This window comes from Centroberyx gerrardi, chromosome 11 (assembly GCF_048128805.1).
Source record: "Centroberyx gerrardi isolate f3 chromosome 11, fCenGer3.hap1.cur.20231027, whole genome shotgun sequence".
Taxonomy (NCBI): domain Eukaryota; kingdom Metazoa; phylum Chordata; class Actinopteri; order Beryciformes; family Berycidae; genus Centroberyx; species Centroberyx gerrardi.
Window position 1 is genome coordinate 3,220,616 of NC_136007.1, and position 24,597 is coordinate 3,245,212.

The window sequence follows — 24,597 nt, forward strand, 5'->3', positions numbered from 1 at the left end:
TGCTAACAGGGGGCTGGTGCTGATTTCTCACAAAAACTGTGATGTAAAAATGTTTTGAATGGTCTAATAGTGGACATGGTTCTAAAATCACTGAAGCTTCCCTTTAAAATGTAAATTGTAATGCAAATGCAAACATGTGCAGCTAGTTCTTATCATCAAACCTAGCCATAATCCATTGTGCAGGGCCTGAATTAATGACATGCAGAAAAAACACTGCTGATGTATATTTCTGTTGCCCTAATTAACAAGACATCCAATCATTATTTTATTAACATTTGCAAGAGAATGAAAGACCGCAGACAACCGAGCATTTTGACTGATTTCCATGGTTTTAATTAGTTTCAAACACATTTATTCCTTCATAATAATCACCCTGAGCAGAAATAACCCCTGCAGCAACAACAATACCAAAAGTACAAAAAGTCCACAAACAAGCACAGTGATACAACTAACCTCACATATCGCAACAAGAAGAGGGCTAGACTAAGGCAGAACGGTCTGGAAAATGATAATATCAAACACATTTAAGAAACAAAGTTGGAAGTCACTGACAACGTCCTTGAAAGCCGTGATTTTTCAGACCCGGTTGTGTGTTCACCGGGGCGGTGAGCCTCCGCTGAATGAAACAACACAATAACACCCAGGAGGACGTTCTTCACTTTGATTATGGGTCTGACGGAGCTGCGGTGCTGATAATCACAGCAGCAGACAACGTCCCGAACACAGACTGTAACAAACAGAGCAGGTCCTGAAGGGTGCTGAGGGCTTCAGATGACGCAACACACCCTCCGGCAGCCGTGGTGCTAAAACTAAATCCAGAATGAAAGCGGCCCGTACGTTACGCAGGAGCTACGTAAATTAGTGCTGACGTCTTTTCTTCAAGATGTCAAGAAGAAGAGAAGGCTTAGATGCCCAACACCAGGCTGCACAAAGTAGTGAGCCTTTTGCTTTTTTTAAATTGTGTTTGCTTTTCTTTGATATTCATGATTTAATTTCAAAAGCTTGAACCTTGCTAGCGTCAACACAGTGTAGGCTACACATAGTTTAAATTGTGCTTTTGTCAATGCAATAAGACAAACAACAACTAGAAGGACAACCCCCCCCCCCCCAACCCAGCCTCTCCCATTGTAAAAGTAAAGGGACGCTCACAATTAATCTATTGTTTTTACAGAGAGAAAAAAAGTCTGCATTGTTTGATCGTCCTTCAGTAAACTGTGTTCAATCCAGCGCTGAGCTGAGAGGATGAGACTTTACTTGGGACTGTGCCAACCACATGGAGTACATACACACACTTAATCACACATACACACACACACACACACACACCAGCACTGACACTCCGACAATGACAACTGACAGACACACAAACACACAGCCAGAACGGGAAAAACAGCTAATCACAGCTGCTGCTGAAGAGCATCTGCACAAAGTCTTTCCTCTAATTAAAGGATATGACGAGCACTTTTCATCCCATGCTATCTAATTCATCATCTACTGTCCTTGGCTTCTTGCTCTTGTTGCTCGAGGTTGATTGGAAATAAAAGGGAATTAGCAACAGTTTTGTTCTGACCCCTATTTATATAGGCAATTTAAATTCAAGAGGCCTAAATCCACCGCATGCACCCTCATGATGCATAATCAAACAGACACACACACACACACACACACACACACACACACACACACACACACGGCGGTTTGTGGAAGTCGCTGTCCTTGAGACTAGTCATTCTCCAGTATATACTTGCATGCACACAAACACACACACACACATTAGTTGGTGTAACTCTCTGTCCTGTAAGATAATCAATCTCATGTACATGCTTGTGTTCTCTCTCTCTCTCTCTCTCTCTCTCCTTCCCACACACACACACACACACACACACACACACAGTTTGTGGAAGCGTCCTGTCCTTTTAGCCCAATCAATTTGCTGAGTTTACCTCGATGACACCCGAGGGCCCGGTGTGAATTGCTATCCTTAAAATCTTCCTTCCTCCTCTCCTTAAATGTCTGCTTCGGCCCGCCATGATGAATGATAGCTCTGGCCAATCAATCCTATTTAGATAAGGTTGCCTCCGGGGAGGACGGGGAAGGAAACAGCCATGGATTTTTCAAATTATTCAACGCACAGGACCAAGGTTATTGTTATTTGGGCTGCAATCCAACCTGATATCTCACAGGTAGGGCAGACAGTAACACTTTACTTTAAAATCCTCTGTGTTAACCTCTGGGGAAAAGCACTGAGCTCCACAGTAACACTGCCTCCCAAACACAGTGCAGCATTTACTCACAAGGGTGCAATTTAAGAACAAGGTGTTACGCTCGTTTAAGTTACACACACACACACACACACACAGCATTTTCCCAGCATTTATTTAAGTGTTGATTTTTCAGTCACAGTTGTTTGGAGAGTTGTTTGTCCGCTCGCACAGCTGATCTGGCTCTGGAGACGCTCTTCAATTAACTCTGATACTAAGTGTGGATTTTTACACTCTCAGAGTTAAATTAACGAGTTTGCCGCGTGATTACGAGTTTTAATGAGCGCATAAAGAGTGTCACTGTGTGCTTTGTACACTTTCCCACAGGTTAATACACCGGTCTAAAGCCTTGTAAAGCGCTACCAGGGAAACTGTATGGGCATCAAATGAGAGTAGAGCCAGAGAGAGGGAAGATTACTTTCAAAATCTAATTAGTTAGATTAAACTGTCTTAAATTTACTTAAAATTAATCAGTAATTATAACCAACTGAAATACTCCAATTCAGTGTAACTGGGGACACCTTTCCTCAAAAATCCACTAATTACATAACACCAAGCTGACACGTCGGCTCTCTGAGTCTCATGCAGTAAACCTCTGTTTAACATTATCAAGCATTCATCTAAGGCATCAAAGTGTACGGGCAATATGACCCGAAAAACAATATTGCTAGAGAGTGAGTGCCCAAATGGCCGATATTTAACACAACAGCGCCACCCAGTGGAATATTACCAGTGTTACCAGGGTGGGAAATTAATTCCCACCGTCCACCTGCTAAGAGCTGGCAGATTTGGGGATTTTTCTTTTTCTACAGCAGCAAAAAGAAGTTTCCTTCCCTGAGAGTTACAGTTTCAGCTTCACCATGACAACAACTTTCTACAATCGCACGCAGCAAGATCGAGAGTTATTACAAAATAGCACAACATGCTCTTCAGCATTACTCAAACTACAATCATGCTCTGTTCATGCGCAGTTCAGAGCAGGTCAACTGTATGGTCAAGTGGTCCAGTGGGTGCTCTCTCTATTTATGTGTCTATAAACCTTTTGCACAAAACAATAAATTTACTAACTTGCTCTAAACGAGTCCCTATCCCTTCAAAACCTTATTACTCAAACTAGTGAGCATGCCTTCACCAGCCACAGGAGAGAATGTAAACTAAAAAAAAACAGTATGACTGTAATTATTTCTGCAGTCAACTGGGAAAGAAACCGCTACATCTGAGGAGATAACAAAGAACAAAGGAAGCAGTAATGAGAAATATGAATGAATAAAATTATAAAATACAGATTTTATCACTATGCCATTGTTGCAACTGACTGGGCTCATTAACCCTTTTTTGGGAAAGATGAACTGACTAGCGTTAGCTGGGTTTTCCCCAGTGTAGCACCATGGGTTCGCTAAGAGATGTCAATCAAAACGTCGAGACGAGTGCTGTGCTGGTTCAATAAACGAGCATTTACTCAGCATTTAAAGAATGAAGGAAGAATGGAGAAAATGATTTTTTGGCTGTGTTGAGTACAAGAATTATACAGAAATGTGTAATTTTCTGATTTTGTTTTGGGCTGTATCACCTCCTTGGAGCACCGAGTGGTTAGACACTTTACATAACAATTCAGAAGATTCATTTTTCTCTTCATGGGACTTTGAACCTCAGAAACTGCCTACATCCAACTCTCATGAGCCTGGTTCGAGCGCAGGGCCGCATCCCTCCGCCTCCTCCGCCTCCGCCTCCTCCGCCCGCCTCTCCTCACCTACAGATTCAGAAAGCGGGTGGACTGACACCTTGATGTCAAGACTGCCTCCTCCTCCTCCTCCTCCACCTCGATCTGCCAGCAGCGCCTCACACGCCTCCCCTCCTCCCTCCCCCTCTCCGTCAGAACGGGGCGGAGCTATCGCCTGCCTCTGCCCGATCACCTCCACCGTCTCGGCGGTCTCCTCCCCGACAGTGCGGCAGTTGAGGATGAGCGGGGGCAGCGGGACGCTCCTCGCCAGCTCCTCCATGTGACGGGCGAACTCCATGGTCTTGAACTGCGTGACCTTGGCCAGCTCCAGCGTCTTGGCCGAAGTGATGATGGGGATGCGCTTGGCGACCTCGAAGGCCTTCTGCAGCTTCTCGGCGCCCTCGGTGCGGAAGAACTCGTTGATGGCCTTCTCCGTCTCCTTCAGGTGGCTGCTGACCATGCAGAGGCGCGCCACGTTGAGGATCATGGTGACGGTGAAGGCCACCAGGCAGACGATGACGTAGTACAGGCCCAGGCCGCTGCCGGTGTGGGCGACCCGCAGGGTGACGGTGTAGTTGGCGGTGCCGGCGGCGCTGGAGGCGACGCAGGTGTAGCGGCCGCGGTCCTCAAAGGAAACCGCAGTGATGTTCAGCGCTCCCTGCTCCTCAATCTGCCACTTCGCACCTTGATTAAAGAGACAGATAGTGAAAGGCGTGGTCTAGTTTCATTCACGTTTCAGGGACTTGGCAACGTTTGAAAACACATTTGTATAGACTGAATGATTAAAGACCCCATGAAATGCCATCTTTACTTCCTTGATTTGATGCATTTCCTTATTGAAACAGGAGAGAAAGGCAGTTTTATTTGATGGGAGGGGCGGGACTGTTCAAAAATCTGTGATGATTTCATTGGTTGAAATGTATATTTACGCCTACTGGTGCAGCATGAGGTCACCGTTAAAGATACTCTGTTTTTCAGGAAGTAAAAGTAATGAGAGTTCATTTCATGGGGATTTTAATTGATATTGAAAATAATGGTTAGTTGCAGCCCTAATTTTGGAGATACAAGGTTTAGACCTGACAGCAGCGATGTATTTCTTCCCGTTACCTCCATCCTGTCCCGGGACAGGCCCTCTGGAGCTGTACCACTGGACGTCATCTCGGGCTCCTGTCACGTTGCACTCGATCAGCGCGCCGGATCCCTCCTTCACCACCACGCTCCTGGGGGCGGGGGGGCCGGACGGGCGCCGTGGGGCCGCCGCCTCCGACCGGTTCTGAGCCACGGCCGCTGCGCCCGCCCCTGTCCGCCCGCACAGCAGCAGCACTGTGAGCAGCAGCTCTGAGGCAGGAGGCATGTCGGGGGGGGGGAGGAGCAGCTTCAGCTCACATCCAGACAAGAACCTGCCAAACAGGAGCGGGACAGGAAGAGCCCGCGGTTACAGGACAGAAAACACACAAGAACTGGAGTAGCTGTTAGTGATTTTAATGTCAGAATTAAAACACATTTAGGCTACAAAAATGTTGATGAATGTGTCCTGTAAAAATAAACTCAATAAAAGTATGTGATCCTAGAAGAATAAATACAAACATCACAGCACATTTATGAGTCTTTGTTCTGTTCCATCACCACATGGAAATAACATGTGATTGCCACAGCCAATGAGCTGTGTGTATGTGTATTAGAAGGAAATGCATGTGACATCATGGGAATACTATGAATAGAAATATTATAGTAATATTAAAGTGACAATATTGATAATATAGGAGACAAAAAATATACCATAAAGTAGCATAAAGTCATTATTAACTCAGTATTGAGTGCCACAGACACACAAAGTCCCTACAGGAATGTTATGGTGAGTTTTTGTTAGAGATGGCTGAAAAAAACTCAGACTAAACTGTTTCAGTCTGTAAACACTTAAAATATCGATTTTGCCAACAGATATTTCCAGAACAAGAAGAAATCCACACACCAAACAACAAAATCACCAATACCTCACCTGATAGTTTATCAGTCAGCACAGATTCCCCTTCCACCTGTTGCTCGGACCAAAATAGAAAAAGTCTCGGCAAAGACAAAGATTATACACTACAAACTGTTATTCCACGTGGCGACACACAGGTTTAAACTGTATCACTGACGAAAAACAGACATATATTAGTTGCAGCCTGTTGTAGTCGCTCTGCTTTCACTGACAAACTCGAACCAAACAGGTCTGTCCACTTCCTGGTTCCTTTTAATAGTGGGCGTGGTTACCTGTCAGTCAGAACCTGGCGTTGGACGCTCGCTCACCTTGTTGTGCGTTCACGTGCTGGCAGGAAAGTCAGACATTCGGGATTTCCATGTCGGCTTCTAAACAGCGTTGCATTCACGTGCTATTTTGTCGTTAAAATCAAGACAAACGATGAACAAACGTGGACGTCTTTTAGCCTATCAACCTAATTTAACGAACTTCATTTAAACGACTGTTAGTTATGATGGTAATATGTGATGAGGTGCATGTAAGAGGTGTTATCTTATCGTTGACTGACACAAAACACGATTTTTCTGCCAGGTTGAACACTGAACACACATGCACTAATTGAGTGAAACACCTGAATTCATGTTTTACAGCAAACCGGTATTTTCAAATGGTAAACTCGTATCTCCCATCGTTTCCACATACCATGAATGCACCATAATACATGAACGTGAAGCGGGGAAAGTTGATCCATTACATACCAGTAGGTGGTAGTGTGTAGGCAAAACTACAAGAGAGCAACCGAAGAAGAAAAATAATAATTATAACAATTATATTTTCATCTACTACTAATCCCTACTGAAACAGATTCTTTAACTTCACATTGGTATTTTGTATATTACTCAGTAAACGTTTCAATATGTTAGTCAAACGTTTCAATATGTTAGTTAAATGGTTTATTTTGAAGGTTGTCACCGGAAGTACTGTGTTGTTTATTCTATCTGACTTAACAGTGGTCAATCAAAACGAGCTGCATGTTAATATAAAACCTCCTACAATTGACAGAATAATACCGGTACGAAGGCTCCTTTCCTTTTAAAATAAAACCGTAAAATTAGTCACCCCTGGAAGAAAAGATGAGTTGTACGCTTTTATTTTGAAAATGATAACAGGAAGTTTTATTTTTCATTCTGACGAGCTTGACGCTGGCCAGTCAAAACAAATGTGACGTGGCTAATCCTGCTAGACAAAAAGAGAGAGAAAACCTGAAAGATTGAAGTATTTGCTGGGGTGCGAAAAGGTTTGTAACGTGAACGGATTGCAGTGTATACCGCAGTCAGCCTTTGTTGTAATCTTTTACGACGATTTTGATGAGAAAAACTGGTAAGCTAGTTAGCAGAATGAGATTTAGCGTTAACTGCTAGTAACGAGACTTTGACAGCTGAGCAGGAGAAAAGCTAACTGATAGCAAAAGTGGAAAAGTGGCTGTTGTTTCTCCAAGACTAGATTGGTGTTTTAACAATATTAACACTTTCAAGCTTCCATGATTTACGTTTACTTTCGAGTCATTTAGCTGAAACCCAGAGCGACGTACAGTGCGTGCAACAGTACAATACGCTTAAATTCATATATCGCCAAATAACAAGCAACTCACAGTAAACACTGCATGTTTCAGAGTTATAGTGCCTTGAATATGAATTTAACAAAATATTCCTGTGACCCTAGAATGGATTTGTATGGGGCAAGAGAAATGCTAAAGGGAATAAGATGAATATAAGCAACGGAGAGGGGAAGAAAGGATTTTTATTTTTTTATCTTCAGACTGGAGCAAATTGGAGAAAGTACAGGAGGGAGACCTGGGGTTGTGATCAGGGGAAGAGGGGAACATGAATTGTATCTTATATCTTAATTTACAAAGGAAGATGGAGAGTAGCTGTGCTGTCCTGGGAGAAGAGTTGAGGCAGGTTGCCACAGGAGAGGGATGCAACAATCATACAGGGAGAAATCCATCTTAGAAGAGGAGAGAGACCAATTTCTCCTCCAACAGTAGCAGAAAATAGACCAGAATGCAATGCAGCCACGAGACATGTTGCGTTTTGAGCGAAGGAGGAGACTCATTTTATTTTGGCTGGCAAAACTCTCCCTCTACTATCACTATTGCTTTTGCTGTTGCTCTCTCCACCTACATGTATAACTTACAGCTGAATGCAGCAAGTCCAGGCTTGTTTTCTGGGGGTCAAAAGGCATTCTGGGAAATGTCAGAAATCACTAACTGAAGTAGACAAGGGAAAGTGAGTAGACCAAAAAAGTAAATCACAGCACTTCATCACAAGACAACTCCAGTAATACATTGAACATCATAAATTGCAGCTGTTACAAAGCACTTCCCACCTCAAAGTCCTCTAATTGATCTTTAACTAACACAGCTTCCAATATTGATCTGCCCACCCTGCTAAGCATTAGCTAGATTTGTTTCCAATCCAGAAACAAGGCGGTATTACTCTATTGATTTGTGGCTTTGGACAACTTGGCAAATTCAACTTTGATTTTGGTTCCTAGGGATACCTGCAGCATTAGATACTCTCCGCATCGAAAAAACATCTGAAATAGTTTTCTGCCTAACAGCAATATCCTGCTTTTATTTTGTTGTTGTTGTTGTTTTAAAACACCCTGCAGGCATGTGCTGAGAAGTTAAGATGTCGGACAGCGAAGCCTCCAGTATGCCAGCTGGGAGTTCAGAGGAGGCAGCAGAGAAGCAGGAGGCCTCCCGGGTCAAGACGCCGGACACCGCACCCGCCGACAGCTCAGCTGACAACTCCACCGACAACTCCACCGACAACTCCACCGACAACTCCACCGACAACTCCACCGACAACTCGACTGACGTGGCCCCGACGAGGAAGGCCAGGAGGAGACCGGACGCCAGACCTGATGTCGAAGTTCAGGAGACTCAGGAGACGCCTAAAGCAGAGGAGCAACCGGCAAAGGTAAGACAAGATATTCAACACGTATTTAACCATTTTAAACAGCTAGGGCTGCAGCTAATGATTATTTTCATTATCAGTTAATCTATTGATTGTTTTTTTGATTAATCAATTCATCGTTTAGTCTGTAAAATGTCAGAAATAATGACAAATGTCCATCAAAATGATTAGTGCAAGGGTCAGAGTCAATGTTCCTGTGACTGTACAGTGGTCATGTAGGATAACAAACTGCTGGAGAAGAACTAGGCAATGAAATGAGAGGTTATTTTTTAAACTTCAGAAAATAGCATGGGAAGATAAGGCAGAACGGGTTGTGAAGTATTTTTCTTGAAGAGATAAGTTTTAAACCAGGCAAGCTTGAGTGAGAATATTCTCTTTGTTATTTGGTCTTGGGGTGTATTTTCGGGGAGTGAGAGGGTTATCACAACTTCTGGAAGTACAGCCGCAGTCTTCTTCTCCTGTTGATTATCGAGCAGCTTCACTGGAGCAGTTGGGGGGTTCAGTGCTTTGCTAAAGGGCACTCCAGCTGTCGTTGTTCAGGGAAGGGAGAATATAACTCTTTCACTCTCCTCCCCCCAGAATTTCCCACCTGGTCCGTGGATTTGGACCAAAAGCCCGCTACTTAAAGGAATAGATCACACAAAAATGAAAATTGGGTCATTATCTACTCAATTGAAACACAGTCAGTTCTCCATAAGAAGAGTGTCCCGGTTCTTTAGAGGTTCAAAAAGGGCAAAAAAAATGACCATAAAATTGCTCCAAACAGCATAATCCAAGTGTTCTGAGGTCCAAAAGTCCAATATTTGCCTCATTATCTCCTCGCTCCTTAGTCTTGGATCAATAGGATCCTCCACTCACCTCGGGACCAGACCAAGGTTCAGTTCTTTTTATGGATGTGAATTGCGTTACAAAAGTCAATTGATCTTGTCTCTTTCTCTCTCTCAGTCTCTCTGTCTCAAATACTCCACACTCATATGTAATCTCTTTCTCTTTCTCTCTCTCTCTCTCTGTCTTCCTCTCCCTCCTCCCCTCCTCATCCTCTCCGTTGTGTCCTTCCTCCCAGTCGTCCAGTGAGTCGACTGTGGCTCAGGGTGGGTGGGGATACTGGGGCAGCTGGGGCAAATCCATCCTCTCCACAGCAACAGCTACAGTGGCCACTGTGGGTGAGTTACATCCACAAGCTCCTCAGTAATGCTGAGTCACTGGCAGAATACCACAGTCATGCTATCCCACTGTTTATTATTATTTTTTATTAGTATTATTATTTACATTTTGATACTCTTTATACTTTTTAAGAGATTTAACTTCTTTATTTTTTTCTCATACGAATGAATGGCAGCGAGAGAACGCTGATATCTGGACATAAAAAGATTAACTTCTTTCTAATAAATTAAACTTTTTAAAGAGTAACTAAACCCCAAACCCAAATCTGTGTAAAGCATGACATCTAAAGGTAAAAAGCATGCTACTGAAATGGACATCTGCCATTGGCTGATCTTTGGTGCCAGGTGATGTCACCTATAGAGTAAGACAGGTGGTGACATCACCTGGCACCAAAAAATCAGCACACTTGCAGCTAGGGCTGGACGATATGGTTGAAATCAATATCATGATAATCATAAGGATTTTTCTCGATATCAATATATATCACGATATGGTTCATGTATGCAAAATCACGTTAAATAATCAAATTAGTGTTCATCTCATTGAACCGAATGGTAATGTTAGGTGTGATGTCAGACAAAACTGAAACTTTCAAGTAATATTCCTACCATACCTCATTTTATCAGAGTTTTTAAGTAAAATTTGCTTGTCATCATCAATTTAGACAGCAGAAATGTGTGTCACGATATTAAAATATCTATCTTACAGCTGCTTTCGGCCACACATCTTCTCCTGGAAATAGCACTTTTTTTTATGTTAGTATCATGTGATGTTCAGATGGTTCTCCCCATGTCGCTCCCAGGCCAGGGGCTCACCCAGGCGATAGAGAAGGCCGAGACGTCGCTGGGACTCCCCAGTCCGACCGAGCTGTCGGCGCAGGTGGAGGAGGAGCGGCGACAGCAGGGTGAGACATTGTTCTGTGGTCCGGTGTAGTTCACTGGGCGGAGCGAGGCGTTAACACTGCTGGGGTTAGAGGTGCCGATCCTCCTGGACCCACACAAGCAAAATGACGACTGACCAACGACTGCTTTACTGTCTTAAAAGCAGGATCTGTTGTTGAATCTGTTCACAAACTTGTTCAATTTAAGTTTTCAGGATATTTTCGTGGCCTCATTCAAACGCTACAAACTCGTCCCGCTGCATCTGATCTTGGTGAATACCGTATTTCCTCTAATAGTGGCCTGTAGTCAATTAAAAGCCGGGTCTCTGATAATGGCCGGGGCCGTGGTCGACACGAACAAATAAAGGCCGGCCTCAAATACAGGCCGGGGGAAAAAACAAAGGAAACAAGACTAGGTCAAAACCTAGTATATGGCTGGACCGTGTCCGTCTCCTCTCTCCGCCGCTGTCCTCTCCTCTCTATTCTTAGCTTCAGTTAGCTTCAGCTTACATGCAAACAACGGTGGATACCGGTAAACTCCTGCTGCCTGTTATATAATGTAACTGTAGTTTGTAGTAACGTACAAGTGCCACAAGACGGCTCGGCCGGCGGAAGTCTCTGGAGCGTGCCGTCGTCGATTACCGTAATTATCGTAATGCATTGCAGTAACAAAAAAACGTCTACCTAACGTACCCCAACAGAAGCAGATCAGAAAACAAGGAGGCTTCATACTAAAATATGAGCAAATATACTTATCAAACAGAGGGAATTAGAAATAAAGGCCTGTCTCTAATATAAGCCTGCTTCCAATAAAGGCCTGGTACCCTCTGCAGTTGAGGTAAATAAAGGCCCGGGCCAATAATAGAGGAAATACGGTAGTTTATATTCTGGTTTTCATGGCGGTCAAGTGCCGAATAACCCCCATGTTAAAACTAAGTGGAATATTGCTTTAACAAGCAGGTGTACCTAATAAAGTGGCCGGTGAGTGTATATTCACTTATTGCCACTTTGGATACATTACACATAATGTATTATTGTGTTTTCCCTCCTGTTAGTTTGTCAGGATGTCTCACAAAAATGTATGCACTGATTCCCGTTAAATTTGGTGGACAGATCGGCCTTGAGCTAAGGAACAGTTGATTAGATTTTGGTGGCGATCTGGATCTCAGATTTAAACCATTAGACTGTTTACCATTAGATTATCGTGTTTTTCTCATAACTATAAAACTAACAGCGATACAGACTTCATTCAGAATCCTAACAATATGTTTAATCAATTGAACTCATTTACTTTCCTTAATTTAGATGATAAATACGATGTCTTTGGGTGTGCAGGTTGGACAGTTGTTTAGCCTTGGCGGAGGATTGAGCTCTCTGAGTGTCTTCAAGGTCTTTTATAAAATATTTTTCTTTAAAGATGCAGAGTTGTTGATCAGTACCAGTGACTCAATGATTACTTGGTCAGCTGCTGAGATTTCTGGCTTTCAAAAACTCACTTTCTGGCCCGTTCTCTGTTTTTGAACTAAAGACTAAAGACTCTCCCAGCTGGATCACCGCTCTCATTAGCTAGCTTAGGCTGGACGCCACTAGAGGATTATCGTGCAGACCACCATACCAACACCATATTTGTCCATGCTGACAATCAGGAGGGGAAACCCTGATCTAAGGCTTGGTCGGGACTGATGGTCTGCCCTGAACAAAAACAGTTGGAAACCACATTTACTCTAAATTACATATACTTTTGGTATATATATTTTGGTATATATATTTGGTACTGGTTTTTAGTATGGGGGCCGAAGTGGGAATCAAACCACTAACTCTGGCAGTGATAGTGGGTAATCTGTGATAGTGAGTATACATGTGTACAGTTTTCATTCCACTTTAAAAACAGATATATTGCACATTTTGTATTATATTTTTTCATATTCTGTATTGTAAATATCTCTATTTTTGTTTTTTATATTTATATTCTTGACTTTTTGACTTGCAGTACTTGTGTTTTTTACTTCTACTTTCTTATTTTTCTCCATGTTTATTGTATGCACCTACATACCAAGGCAAATTCCTTGTATTGTGAAAACTTACTTGGCAATAAACCTGATTCTGATTCTGATGTCTTGCATGTGTTTTTCCTGCTGGCAGGTGAAGGCAGCAGTGAGGCGGATAAAGCGGAGGGAGACGGAGCGTCAGCAGTGGGAAGTGCCATGGGAATGCTGTCGTCGCTCACCAGTGTCGTCCAGAGCACAGTGAGCGGGCGTTTAACAGGAGAAATATATATATGTTTTTTTTATGTTCTTCTTTTAAAGGAGAACAGAGCAGTATCTCCTAAGTGTCCGGTTTGTCATGAAGTACACCAGTACCAGATCTGAGAAATGGCAACATTGCTATGCAGTGTTTTTCCAGAAACTGGTCTCTATTTTGTAGTGTTTCATGCCATATTTACTTTATTAGCTAAAATAATCCCAAACAGGACTACAAATATTCTCTGCCCAAATTTCATTCTCTTTTTTTTTACCCTGCACATAAACAAAAAGACAAAAACTAAAAACATTTCATGTATGTTTTTATTGTATTTTAGTTTGGAGTTAGGTTTGGATTTGGTTTTACAAGTAGATAAGATAGTTTTAGTATATTTTTGGATTTTTTACTAAGTCTAATTTTCCTTTTTATTTCAGTTTAGTTAAATCTAATATAATGATCTTGACTCAGGGTAAGACGGTGATAACGGGCGGTCTGGATGCTCTGGAGTTCATCGGGAAGAAAACCATGGATGTGATAGCGGAGGGGGATCCCGGCTTCAGGAAGACCAAGGGGCTGATGAGCAGGAACTCCACTCTGTCTCAGGTGGGATGAAGACTTCACTTCCAAAACACTACATATTCATTTTTTTATTATTACTCTAAAATTCATCATTTCAGGATTTCTGAAACCTAGAGGATCCGTTTTGTCGACCAAGACAAATACACTGAACTAAACTAAAAGTAAGACTAGACTTCACTATTTAATTTAACTGAACTTAAAAAAAAAAGAGCTAGACCAGATGGGATGAAACTAAACATTTTTATCCCTTGACTTTTATGTTTGAACACCATGCAAATGAGCAAAACTAAGCTAGAGGAGACTAGACGAAAATAGACAGGATGATGTTTTTATCCCTTTACTTATATTTTATCACCATGCAAATAAACTAAAACTAAGACTACACTAGGCTAAACTACTCTAAATGAAACTAGACTAAACTAAACTAGATGAGATGAGACTAAACATTGTTATATGTTTTATCTCTTTATTTCTATGTCTTATCACCATGCAAATAAACTAAACAAAAATAATACTAAGACTTAACATAAACTAGATGAGACTAGATGGGATGAGACTAGCCATTGATTTTATCCCTTCTATGTTTTTCACCGTACAAATAAACAAAAACCAAGACTACACTAAGTTTAAACTAGACTAAACTAATCTAAACAAAACTTAACTAGACGAGACCAGATGGAACAAGACTAACCACTATTTCTTTAATCCCTTCACTTCAATGTTTTATCACCGTACAAATAAACTGAAACTAAGACTAAGCTAAAATTAAACCAGACTAAACTAATTTGAATTTAACTAAATTAGACAAGACTAGAAGAGATGAGACTAAACGCTGTTTTTATCTCTTTATTTCGATGTTTTATCGCTGTGTAAAGAAGCTCAACCAAACTTACACTAAGCTAAACTAGACTAGACAAGATGAGACTGATCACTGTTTTAATCCCTTGACTTCTGTGTTTTATCACCGTGCAAATAAACTAAACCGATCTAAAACTGAGTCAAATCTCTGCTGAGGTTAACTTCTCCGAATACTCGGGGTTCTTCTTTTGTCCTCTCGTCCCTCCCAGGTGTTGAGGGAGGCGAAGGAGCGAGAGGAGCTGCAGACGGCCGAGGAGGAGTCGTCCGATCCGGAGAGGAAGGCGGTCGCTCACTACGGGATGCTGTTTGACGAATTTCAGGGTCTGTCCCACCTGGAGGCGCTGGAGATCCTGTCCCGGGACAGCGAGTCCAAGGTGCGTTTGAAGAGAGTCGTTCCAAAATAAGACATCCGGCATATGGCGGGAAAAAAAAAGATGTGATGAGCCATTATTTTTATGTCCCTCCACCATGGTACAACACATGAAACTTCATACTTACACCACAGATTCCCCGTACAATGTAGCTGATCTGATGAGATTTTGGAGCACCTTGTTGCATAAATTTGCATATTAATGAGGAAAAACGCAGACTGTGCCTCTTGTTTTACTATTCCTAGTGTTACTGCAGTTATCACACAGGGAATTTGAATCAAAAACGAGAAGTTGAATGAGGAATAACAACACATCTTGTGAAAATAAATAAAGAAAAAAAGGAACATCATGTCCTACAAAATTATTGATGATGTGTATATTAAAAGAACTAAAGATCCTTTTTAAAGGATAGTAGGCGACTTATGTAATTGGATAACAAGATGACTTTTAGACTATAGATCTTCTATATGGCAGAGACAGTGAATGATACATTTCTAGTTTATAAATAAAGGACATATAGCATTTTGAGAAAAAGTCTTTATTATACATGTTGGACGTATAGCTGACGCTCGTATTCTGAAGTAGGATGTAACAGTAGAGTGCAACAGTAGAATAAGCTTCAGCTCCCAAGTCACCAACATTATAAACAACAAAACAAATGGGCAGCTTGTCCTGACTGAGCAGTTCAGTGATGTGTCTGTGATGTGTGTCTGTGATGTGTGTCTGTTGGGAAACTGACATTGTGTCTTGCTTGTAGAGAATGTGTCGTTCCCCGGGGACCAGGGCGAACAATTTAAAATACATTGTGAAGTGACAAAAAAAAAAAAAAAAAATCATGGGCATGAATGGAAAAATCACCCAGTTCTTGAAAAAAATAACATTTTGGCAATGAAAGTTTTGTGAAATGTAAGAAAATGAATTACTGTCCTATTTCAGGAGATGCCAATTTTAATTCCTTTTATACAGATACAAGTCAATTCATATATAGACCGATATAGTTTTGTAGTGCAAAATAATATTTGGCATATTGCTTATTAACCAACTGTCAACAACACAGTATATTTTTATTACACACAAAATTACACCTCTCTGCACACCCGCAGTAACATTTGTAATTACACTGTGTGTGTGTGTGTGTGTGTGTGTGTGTGTGTGTGTGTGTGTGTGTGTGTGTAGGTGAAGTCAGTGCTGACCACTCTGTCAGGAGAGGAGCTGGTCCGGCTCAGAGACGAGCTGGATCTCATCAAGGAGCCGTTCTCCCTGGTGGAGTTTGACGACGAGGAAGTGGACGAGAAGAAAGGTAGAGTCTAAACTATATATGATAAATAGAAAAAATAGAATAAACAGGTAATGGCGGTCTGCAAAAAGCATAAGGGGATCATTCAAAGAAAAACGACAACAAACGGTAAACAGAATATCAGCACTTCACAGTTAATGTATTACACAATTACACTTGAACAAATTGTTGTTTGCCTGTGGATGAAGACAAGAAAAGACTAAAATGGGTTCCTTGTCCGTTTTATTTCTGGTTCCAGATGCAGATGGCTCAGAGTTTGAGAGGGACTTAGCGGAGGCCTTGGATGGGCTCCATGTTTCTGCCACAGCAGACAAGCTTGGCAAGGTACCAGCCGCACATTTCTGTGTTTCTGACTGGATTTCATTCAACTAAATCCGGTCCAATTCAATATATTTGACTTACATGACATGCTGTCCCTCTTGTTTGAGGTTCATTACAATCGGTGCTTGTTGCCAAATCCTCCCCCCCCCTTTGAAGATTAATTTAATTCAGTGGATGGCAAATGGATTGGAAATAATATTTTTAGGGTAACAGTTCTGCTCCATTCTCACAAACTCTGTATTATCTTATTATCTAATAATAAGAGTTTTTACCCCCAACCAGGCTTGTAAGAGCACATGCAACAAGATTGCTGAAATGACCAAACCATTAAAAGAAGAGGAAGGAAAGGAGGAGGATGTGAAGAAAACATTCTCTGTGGAGGTATGGGAATATTGACTTTCATATATAACATTTTGTATTAAACGTTACAGTTATTATGCCCACTCAGCTCACTGGTGAGAAACATGGAAGATTTTTCCAAGCATGAAACTTTTGATTGCTGGTTTGAGGCTGAATGGCGATCTTACCAGATTTGTTCATGTTTCTATGAGTTCTGCTACAATGTAGCCGTGGATGCTAGCTACAGGTGTTTATTTTAAATCAGTATTTTGTGTCATATTAATGTCTTTGTTAAGCAGCCATGTAATAAGCGGGATAATATGCAGTGAGCTGGTCATCATCGCAAAATAAGCCCTCTGCTTTCCGTTGGAGTGTTGAGTCTTATTTTGCCTTAATGACCGGTTCCCTGTAAATTATCCCGTACTTAACGTTAGCATATAGATGCCACAATTGGTCTCAATGAAAACAAAGCATATATAATGGAGTTTGAGATTTTTTGGGGGGTTTTGCAGTAAAAGTGGGGTTTGTTTTGTCAAGGCGGACACTGTATTGGGAACCAGTGAAATGATCTCACTCCATCAGTAGACTTTTTCCACTTGATTTAAGAAAGATAACATTTTAAAAGGATGGATAATTTTGCAGTGTGCGTTGCAGGCATGTGTTTTCCTCTGCGTGTTGTTCTGGTCCGTTCAGCGCTGTGTGTCCACATGTTGAAACTTGTTGGATCTTGTTGAATCTTGTTGGATCTTGTTGAACCTTGTTGGATCTTGTTGGATCTTGTTGAACCTTGTTGGATCTTGTTGAACCTTGTTGCATCTTGTTGGATCTTGTTGAACCTTGTTGGATCTTGTTGAACCTTGTTGGCTCTTGTTGGATCTTGTTGGATCTTGTTGGATCTTGTTGGATCTTGTTGAACCTTGTTGAACCTTGTTGCATCTCGTTGGCTCTTGTCAGGACGTTCACGCGGCGGCCATCAGGAGCCTGGCGGAGCTGACGGCTCGATCCATCGAGCTTTTCCACAAACTGGCCGAGACGATCCTCTTCTCCAACAGCAACACACAGGCCAGCCTGCTCTCACAGTAAGGCAGCATGTGGTGTGTGTGTGTGTGTGTGTGTGTGTGTGTGTGTGTGTGTGTGTGTCAGTTTGAACATGTGTGGAGGGATCGTAGGAGTTACACTGAACAAATCATTATTTCATGATTGATATTTCTCATTCTGTATTTGTCATAATGTCTTTCCTCAGGTTAATGGTTGTTTTGTGTAAAGAAATCTCCCTGATGTCCAAGAAGTTCACCTCCTGCCTGACAGCAGCAGGGGTAAGGCTGATGTTACTGACTTCACTGTGCATTTTGTTCCAAAATTTTAACATTTAACATTACAAACAAGTGTTGATATGAAAGTAGAACTTATTATGCAAAAAAACACTTTAGTTATTGGTTAAGACCTCGGCCTACCAAATATTTGTATCTGTATTTTTGAACCATTAAAGTGATAATCTCTAACATTTTTATATAAAGAAATATCTGTTTTGCTACTCCCTATATGAATTTTATGTACAGCTCATTATGAATCATTTGAAATTTGGCTGCATAACGTTGTTGTGTTTTGGTCGATGCTGATCAGACCCAATCGCTCTGTTTTACAGTCCAATGAGAAGGCGGACGTCCTCAATCCACTAATAACAGGAGTCTTCTTAGAGGTTTGTGTCTCACTGTCACTGCACTCACATCACATACAGAGAGTTGAATTAGTCTGTTAGATCACTGGTTGTACATGTATCTATATCCAATGAGCCAGTTTCCCCTTGAGATCATTAAAGATTCATCTTGGAAAATGATCACTGATGTGACTTTTCGATGAGAGAGACACACAGAGAGAGACACAGAGAGAGACAGAGAGAGAGAGACACACACAGAGAGACACAGAGAGACACACAGAGAGAGACACACAGAGAGAGAGAGACACACAGAGAGACAGACAGAGAGACGGAGAGAGAGAGACACACAGAGAGACACAGAGAGACACACAGAGAGAGAGAGAGACACAGAAAGACAGACAGAGAGACACAGAGAGAGACAGAGAGAGAGAGACACACAGAGAGACAGACAGAGAGACACAGAGAGAGAGAGAGAGAGACAGAGAGAGAGACACAGCGAGAGACAGACAGAGACACACAGAGAGAGACACAGAGAGAGACACAGAGCGAGAGACACACAGACACAGAGAGAGAGACACAGAGAGAGAGAGAGAGAGAGACACACAGAGAGAGAGACAGACAGAGACACACAGAGAGACACAGAGAGAGACACAGAGCGAGAGACAGACAGAGACACACAGAGAGAGAGACACATAGAGAGAGACACATAGAGAGAGACACAGAGAGAGACACAGAGCGAGAGACAGACAGAGACAGACAGAGACACACAGAGAGACACACAGAGAGACACACAGAGAGACACACAGAGAGACACACAGAGAGACACAGAGAGAGACACAGAGCGAGAGACAGACAGAGACACACAGAGAGAGACACAGAGAGAGACACAGAGCGAGAGACAGACAGAGACACACAGAGAGACACACAGAGAGACACACAGAGAGACACAGAGAGAGACACAGAGCGAGAGACAGACAGAGACACACAGAGAGAGACACAGAGAGAGACACAGAGCGAGAGACAGACAGAGACACACAGAGAGACACACAGAGAGACACACAGAGAGACACAGAGAGAGAGACACACAGAGCGAGAGACAGACAGAGACACAGAGAGAGAGAGAGACACACACACAGACACAGAGAGAGAGAGAGAGACATACACAGAGAGAGACACCCACAGAAAAGAGTTTTCAAGAAACAGGGAGAAGATTTGTGATTTTTAAACAGCCCTGGTATACCTGCTAGTTAGAAACAGGCTTCCAGGCAGAGCTTTTCTGCCGAAGTGACTGTACAGCTGCACACTTGTGTCGTATGTTTCAGTAACTTCTGATTATGCCTGAATCAATTTTGCCTCCACTTCCTGATCAGCTCCTTCCCTTATGGTTTCTATCGGCCACACAGGGTTTCATCACAATGTTGCGGTGCAAAAGTTCAACTAGGATTGAACTTTGGACGCACCGCCACGCCCGCATTTCGCTTAATTCATGTGTGACACAAGCCATTAGAAATAATGTATTTTAAAGCAGTGATTCTCAACCTTTTCCATATCAAGGACCCCTAATTTAGTCCACATTAGAGCCACGGACCCCCATTTGATTAGATTTTGTCTCTCTGACCCAAATCTGAGAATATTTTTTTTGTCGGATATGATTTTGTCCAGAATTCCAAGACTATCTGTATTGTAGGTAGAGAGATAACAGAGAAACTATGATCAAAACAGTCATTCTTCTATATTCTCTAATTGTGTTAACTTCTTGTAAATGAAATCATGGTGAAGTTTAATAATTCATCGATTTGCTGGGGACCCCCGTGGAACCCCCTCCAGGACCCCTGGTGGTCCCCCAGACCCCACGTTGAGAACCACTGTTTTTAGAGCACAGGGGTGAAGTTAATGTGTCTTATGTCAAAGTGGCATAAGAGAGTGTGAGAGAGAGAAAGGGAATGTGAGATAGTGCTTGTAGATGTGTCTGTGTGTGTGTGTGTGTGTGTGTGTGTGTGTGTGTGTGTGTATAAAACTACATTAATAATAATAATAATAAACTTTATTTATATAGCACCTTTCAAAACAAAGTTACAAAGGGCTTCACAAGACAAAATAAAAATGGTGGACAACAATAGTAAAAACAATTTTAAAACAGTTTAAAGGTTATACAACATTGGGAAGGAAATATAGGAGCAAAAAAGCTACATATGAGGAAGAGTATAATAAGTAAAATAAAACATTATAAAATAATTAAAATAATCAATAAAATAAGGAACAAGAGAATGACTTTGTATAATAATAGGTTTTAAGAAGTGACTTAAAAGGTGAAAGTGAAATCAGACCACAAGCCCTGAGAAAGCACACTTATAAAAAATATAAATATGAATAAAATATGTCTTTAAGAGGGATTTAAAAGAGGATAAGGAGCTCGCCAGGTTGTTCCAGAGAGTGGGGGCCCTAACAGAAAAGGCCCGGTCACCCTTGATTGACATTAAAGGGATTTACAGACATTGATTTGTGAATTTTAAAGGAAAGTCTTGGGTGCCGCGGGTTAACACACGTCTCTGATCTTCTTCCAGGCGTCCAACAGCGCGTCTTACATCCAGGATGCTTTCCAGCTGCTGCTGCCCATCCTGGAGGTTTCCCACATCCAGAGGAGCGCCGAGTCCAGCCAGCAGTGAGCGGGGAACGACGCCTCTTCCCTCCGTCGGTGTTTTAAAAAAAAAAAAAAAGAAAAGAAAAGCAGGGACTCTTATCAAAGCAGAGCATCGACGCATCATTAAAGTGTTAAAAAATGTTTTCGGTTCAAGACAAAAGGCAATTTCACGCCCGGGAGGAAGAGTGTGTGTGTTGCTGTCAGACAGTGTTTACTCTTTGCGGGTTTTTATTGCAAGTGCCGGTTTATTTGTAAAGCACAAGTAGAAGGACGGAAGGATGGAGTTACAGTATTGAGGAAGTTAATGGGGTTCGTGTTTTAATGACGATCTCTCAACTCCTACTCTAAAAGGGAACAAAGCGGAGAAACTTGGCGGAGCTGTCGTTCATTTTCAAAATAAAAGCCCAGCAGGACGCAGATATTTTCATGCTTGCTTTGGGTGCGACTCATTAGCCAGCAGCACCTTTCCCCCCCTGCAAGAGATAGTTTGATCTAATGCTGATCATTCCCACAAAACAGTCAATTGGTTAATATGCAAACTAGGGCTGAACAATTAATCGAAATTTTATCGAAATCGCAATATGGCCTACTGCAATGTTCAAATCGCAGGAGGCGCAATATTTGTTAAAGGCGAAATGTGTGTCAAAATACCATTTTAAATGAAATATTGTCGTGCTGCAGAGATGTCCTGGCCTACACATCATATTCTACAGACTTAAGAAAACATCTTTGTTTGGTACAGATCCCCGCAAAAATCACACCATAATCATTTTAATATGTTTTTAAATGAAAATGAGAATAATGATGTAAAAATTAGCATTCCCTCTAATATCGCAAATCATATCGCAAATGCAATATCAGTCAAAATAATCGCAATTAGATATTTTTTCAAAATCGTTCAGCCCTAATGCAAACTCTTGTGTAACCAGGGAGTAAGTTAGTCATCTTTTTTTCTTTTTCGCTACTTTTAAGACGCACTCAGTGTGTCGGTAGCTGTTGTATAAAAAGTCTCAGTTATTCCTCAGAGAACTGGTTTAAGAAATCTTGGTGTGTCTCTCCTGGCAAGATACATTCGGATATATTTTTCTCTTTATTGTGCACAGTGTCATGATGAATTTGTTTCTATGCATATCTCTCAGTACATGCTGAACAAGTGTGAAGAAGTACTTTTCCAAATCCCTAATGTATGGATTGTGATTCTTTGAATTTTAAATACAGTAAGGCTTACATCTGGATTGGCTTATCTCTCCTGTTATTAAATGTATTATTCATGAAGCCTCAGAATAGCCTCAGTATTTCAGGTGGGTTTTTTTTTGCCTGATGAAACAGTTTTTCTCTTCCATGAAAGTTTGGATTGGAGCGGATTTTCTTCTGATCTGGATTCAGCTTCTGCTCCTGAACGACCAACAGCTTTGTGTTGTGGGGGTGTGAAGTGATCTCTGGTCTTTTTTGGAGCAATATATACGATAACTGTCAGATATTTGAAATGGTTTTCAAATAAATATGCTTCCTTAAACTGAGGTTTTGATTGTGAGAGATTTTTTGCTTTGGTTTCACTGTCTTTCATGATCCTTTTGTGTTTCAAGGTTATTCTGCGCTGTCAAGTATCCACCAATCAGATTAACAATACAAAAAAAATTGACAATGTACTGCAATTGAAAATGGTGTGTGGTTATATTGGTTCGCGATATTGTCCTTTCATGAAATATTGGATATGAGCCAGTCATGTCTGCCTCTGATATGATGGAGGTTCCAACAGGCTGTATAACCCGACATGAGATTCTATTTTCTCTGCATTCATTCTTTGTACTTATTCATTTAATTGTTCAGTTATGTAAATTAATTCTTCATTCAAAGGCCTGATGTATCCCAGAGTTGCCACTGAATAAGTCCAGTGGAGAGTTTTAGTGTCCCATGATGTTTCAGAGGCTTTTCCACCCTGACAAGAAAAAAAAATTCTGGGGAAAAAACTGTAAACTTGGAAAATGTGTTTTTCAAAACTCAAAGGCAGAGATTAGGAGAGTTTTGATGCAGAATATCTGAAGCCTATACATATCTTGAAAACGGATTGAAAATAGTATTTAAAGTTAACATTTTATTAAATGAACAAAATCTTCAAAACCAGCTGGACGGTTAAATGAGAGATCTTCTTGTGAACCTTTATTTTGAAAAGGATCCTTGAATTAATGAATGAAAACAGTTTGCAGGGAAATGGGAAGTTTAGTTTTGAATTACTTTTGCCATCCAATAAGACTTTGAATTTTGTCTTTATGTTCGCATGCTTTGTATACTTGACAGGTGAATTAAAGTAACTTTTTTCATCCATTTCCCTCATGTCTTTTTGGCCTGACAACATGTTGTAACATTATTTGTCCAGCAGATGGCGAGATAGAGGCCTATTTAAAGACAGCAAATCTGGATTCTGTATCTTTATCTGAACCAGAATAATCCTAGCTGAAAATACTTTGAAGAACCAACTCAAAATCAATAGATCAGTCTGATCTCAGACTGCAAAAAGAGAGGATTAGAAAATCTGTGTAAATCTGATCCAGATTAAAAGTAAAATCAAATGTGAACTAATAGAGACCGTCAAAGTAAATCTGATATCAATATCTGCAAAAGTAGACACATAACTGTTAGTGGAATATATGATATGAAGTAGGCCTATTGTAAATTGAATTGATCTTGTTTTATTCAAAATGTATAAGGTAATGCAATCTTTCAATCAATCAGTTGTCTTAAACATTTCAGACCATATCAACTAGGTTCTATTCTTTCTTTGAAGAACATCTCTAGTATGTTTGAGATCTAAAACACAGTAGGCTAACAAACATACCAGAGACATATTTTAAAGAAAGGGGAAACTTTCCCCAGAGGTAAATTCGTTTGGAGTTCGTTTTTAACAGATATTTTGTGGCAGAAAGCAGGATTACTAATTACTAGGCTACTGTATTTCTAATAAAGTCAGAAAAGAGCATTTCAAAACTCTACACAACAATTGTGTCAAGGTTCATGGACACTGGCGAAACTGATTTTCTGGTTGTAAAGATGCTGAATCTCAAATATGGACAGTATTTGAGGCCTGATCTGATTGTAATCAGATATTTATAATTATTTTGAGCGTGGGGTTAATTCGCTAGAACATTTAGTAAACAGTGTCATTGTACTTGGTAAATATCATATTCACAAATGCAAATATGATGCATATGAAATGCACGGCTTGCTTCAGAAAATACTTGTATTCTCTCTTAAATGTATTAACATAAAAATGTAGAAAAGTGAGTCAACTTTAAAATGTATGCCGAATTATTACCGTGTACACTT

The 24,597-nt window shown here is 41.1% G+C and overlaps 2 protein-coding genes across 3 annotated transcripts; one reads left to right on the plus strand and one right to left on the minus strand.

Annotated features, from left to right (window-relative positions):
- Positions 1 to 3,934: 3,934 nt before the first annotated feature.
- Positions 3,935 to 6,191, minus strand: LOC139915643 (microfibrillar-associated protein 3-like). The gene is made up of 3 exons (XM_071904314.2): positions 5,981 to 6,191; positions 5,089 to 5,381; positions 3,935 to 4,665 (listed from the first exon to the last, which is right to left on the minus strand). The coding sequence occupies exons 2-3, from the start codon at positions 5,333 to 5,335 to the stop codon at positions 3,935 to 3,937; spliced, it is 978 nt and encodes a 325-aa protein (XP_071760415.2). The 5' UTR covers positions 5,336 to 5,381; positions 5,981 to 6,191.
- A 964-nt stretch (positions 6,192 to 7,155) lies between these two features.
- On the plus strand, positions 7,156 to 22,793 carry fam114a2 (family with sequence similarity 114 member A2). Of its 2 annotated transcripts, none has more exons than XM_071904310.2 (14): positions 7,156 to 7,241; positions 8,618 to 8,928; positions 9,989 to 10,088; positions 10,892 to 10,993; positions 13,112 to 13,215; positions 13,679 to 13,813; positions 14,857 to 15,021; positions 16,195 to 16,318; positions 16,554 to 16,639; positions 16,919 to 17,017; positions 17,930 to 18,054; positions 18,219 to 18,291; positions 18,621 to 18,674; positions 21,197 to 22,793. In XM_071904310.2, exons 2-14 carry the CDS (start codon positions 8,638 to 8,640, stop codon positions 21,296 to 21,298), a joined length of 1,560 nt encoding a protein of 519 aa, XP_071760411.2. In that variant the 5' UTR covers positions 7,156 to 7,241; positions 8,618 to 8,637; the 3' UTR covers positions 21,299 to 22,793. The 2 variants fall into 2 exon arrangements, with proteins under 2 accessions (XP_071760411.2, XP_078143022.1); XM_078286896.1 differs by lacking the exon at positions 7,156 to 7,241 and adding an exon at positions 7,262 to 7,324.
- The last annotated feature ends 1,804 nt before the right edge of the window (positions 22,794 to 24,597 follow it).

Excerpts from the sequence above, each read along its gene's own strand:
- LOC139915643 (XM_071904314.2), bottom strand. The coding sequence starts at position 5,335 with ATGCCTCCTGCCTCAGAGCTGCTGCTCACAGTGCTGCTGCTGTGCGGG. Across the intron at positions 4,666-5,088 it reads TGTCCCGGGACAGGATGGAG|GTGCGAAGTGGCAGATTGAG; the intron begins GTAACGGGAAGA and ends TCTTTAATCAAG.
- fam114a2 (XM_071904310.2), top strand. The coding sequence starts at position 8,638 with ATGTCGGACAGCGAAGCCTCCAGTATGCCAGCTGGGAGTTCAGAGGAG. Across the intron at positions 13,216-13,678 it reads CCAGTGTCGTCCAGAGCACA|GGTAAGACGGTGATAACGGG; the intron begins GTGAGCGGGCGT and ends ATCTTGACTCAG. Across the intron at positions 18,675-21,196 it reads TAACAGGAGTCTTCTTAGAG|GCGTCCAACAGCGCGTCTTA; the intron begins GTTTGTGTCTCA and ends ATCTTCTTCCAG.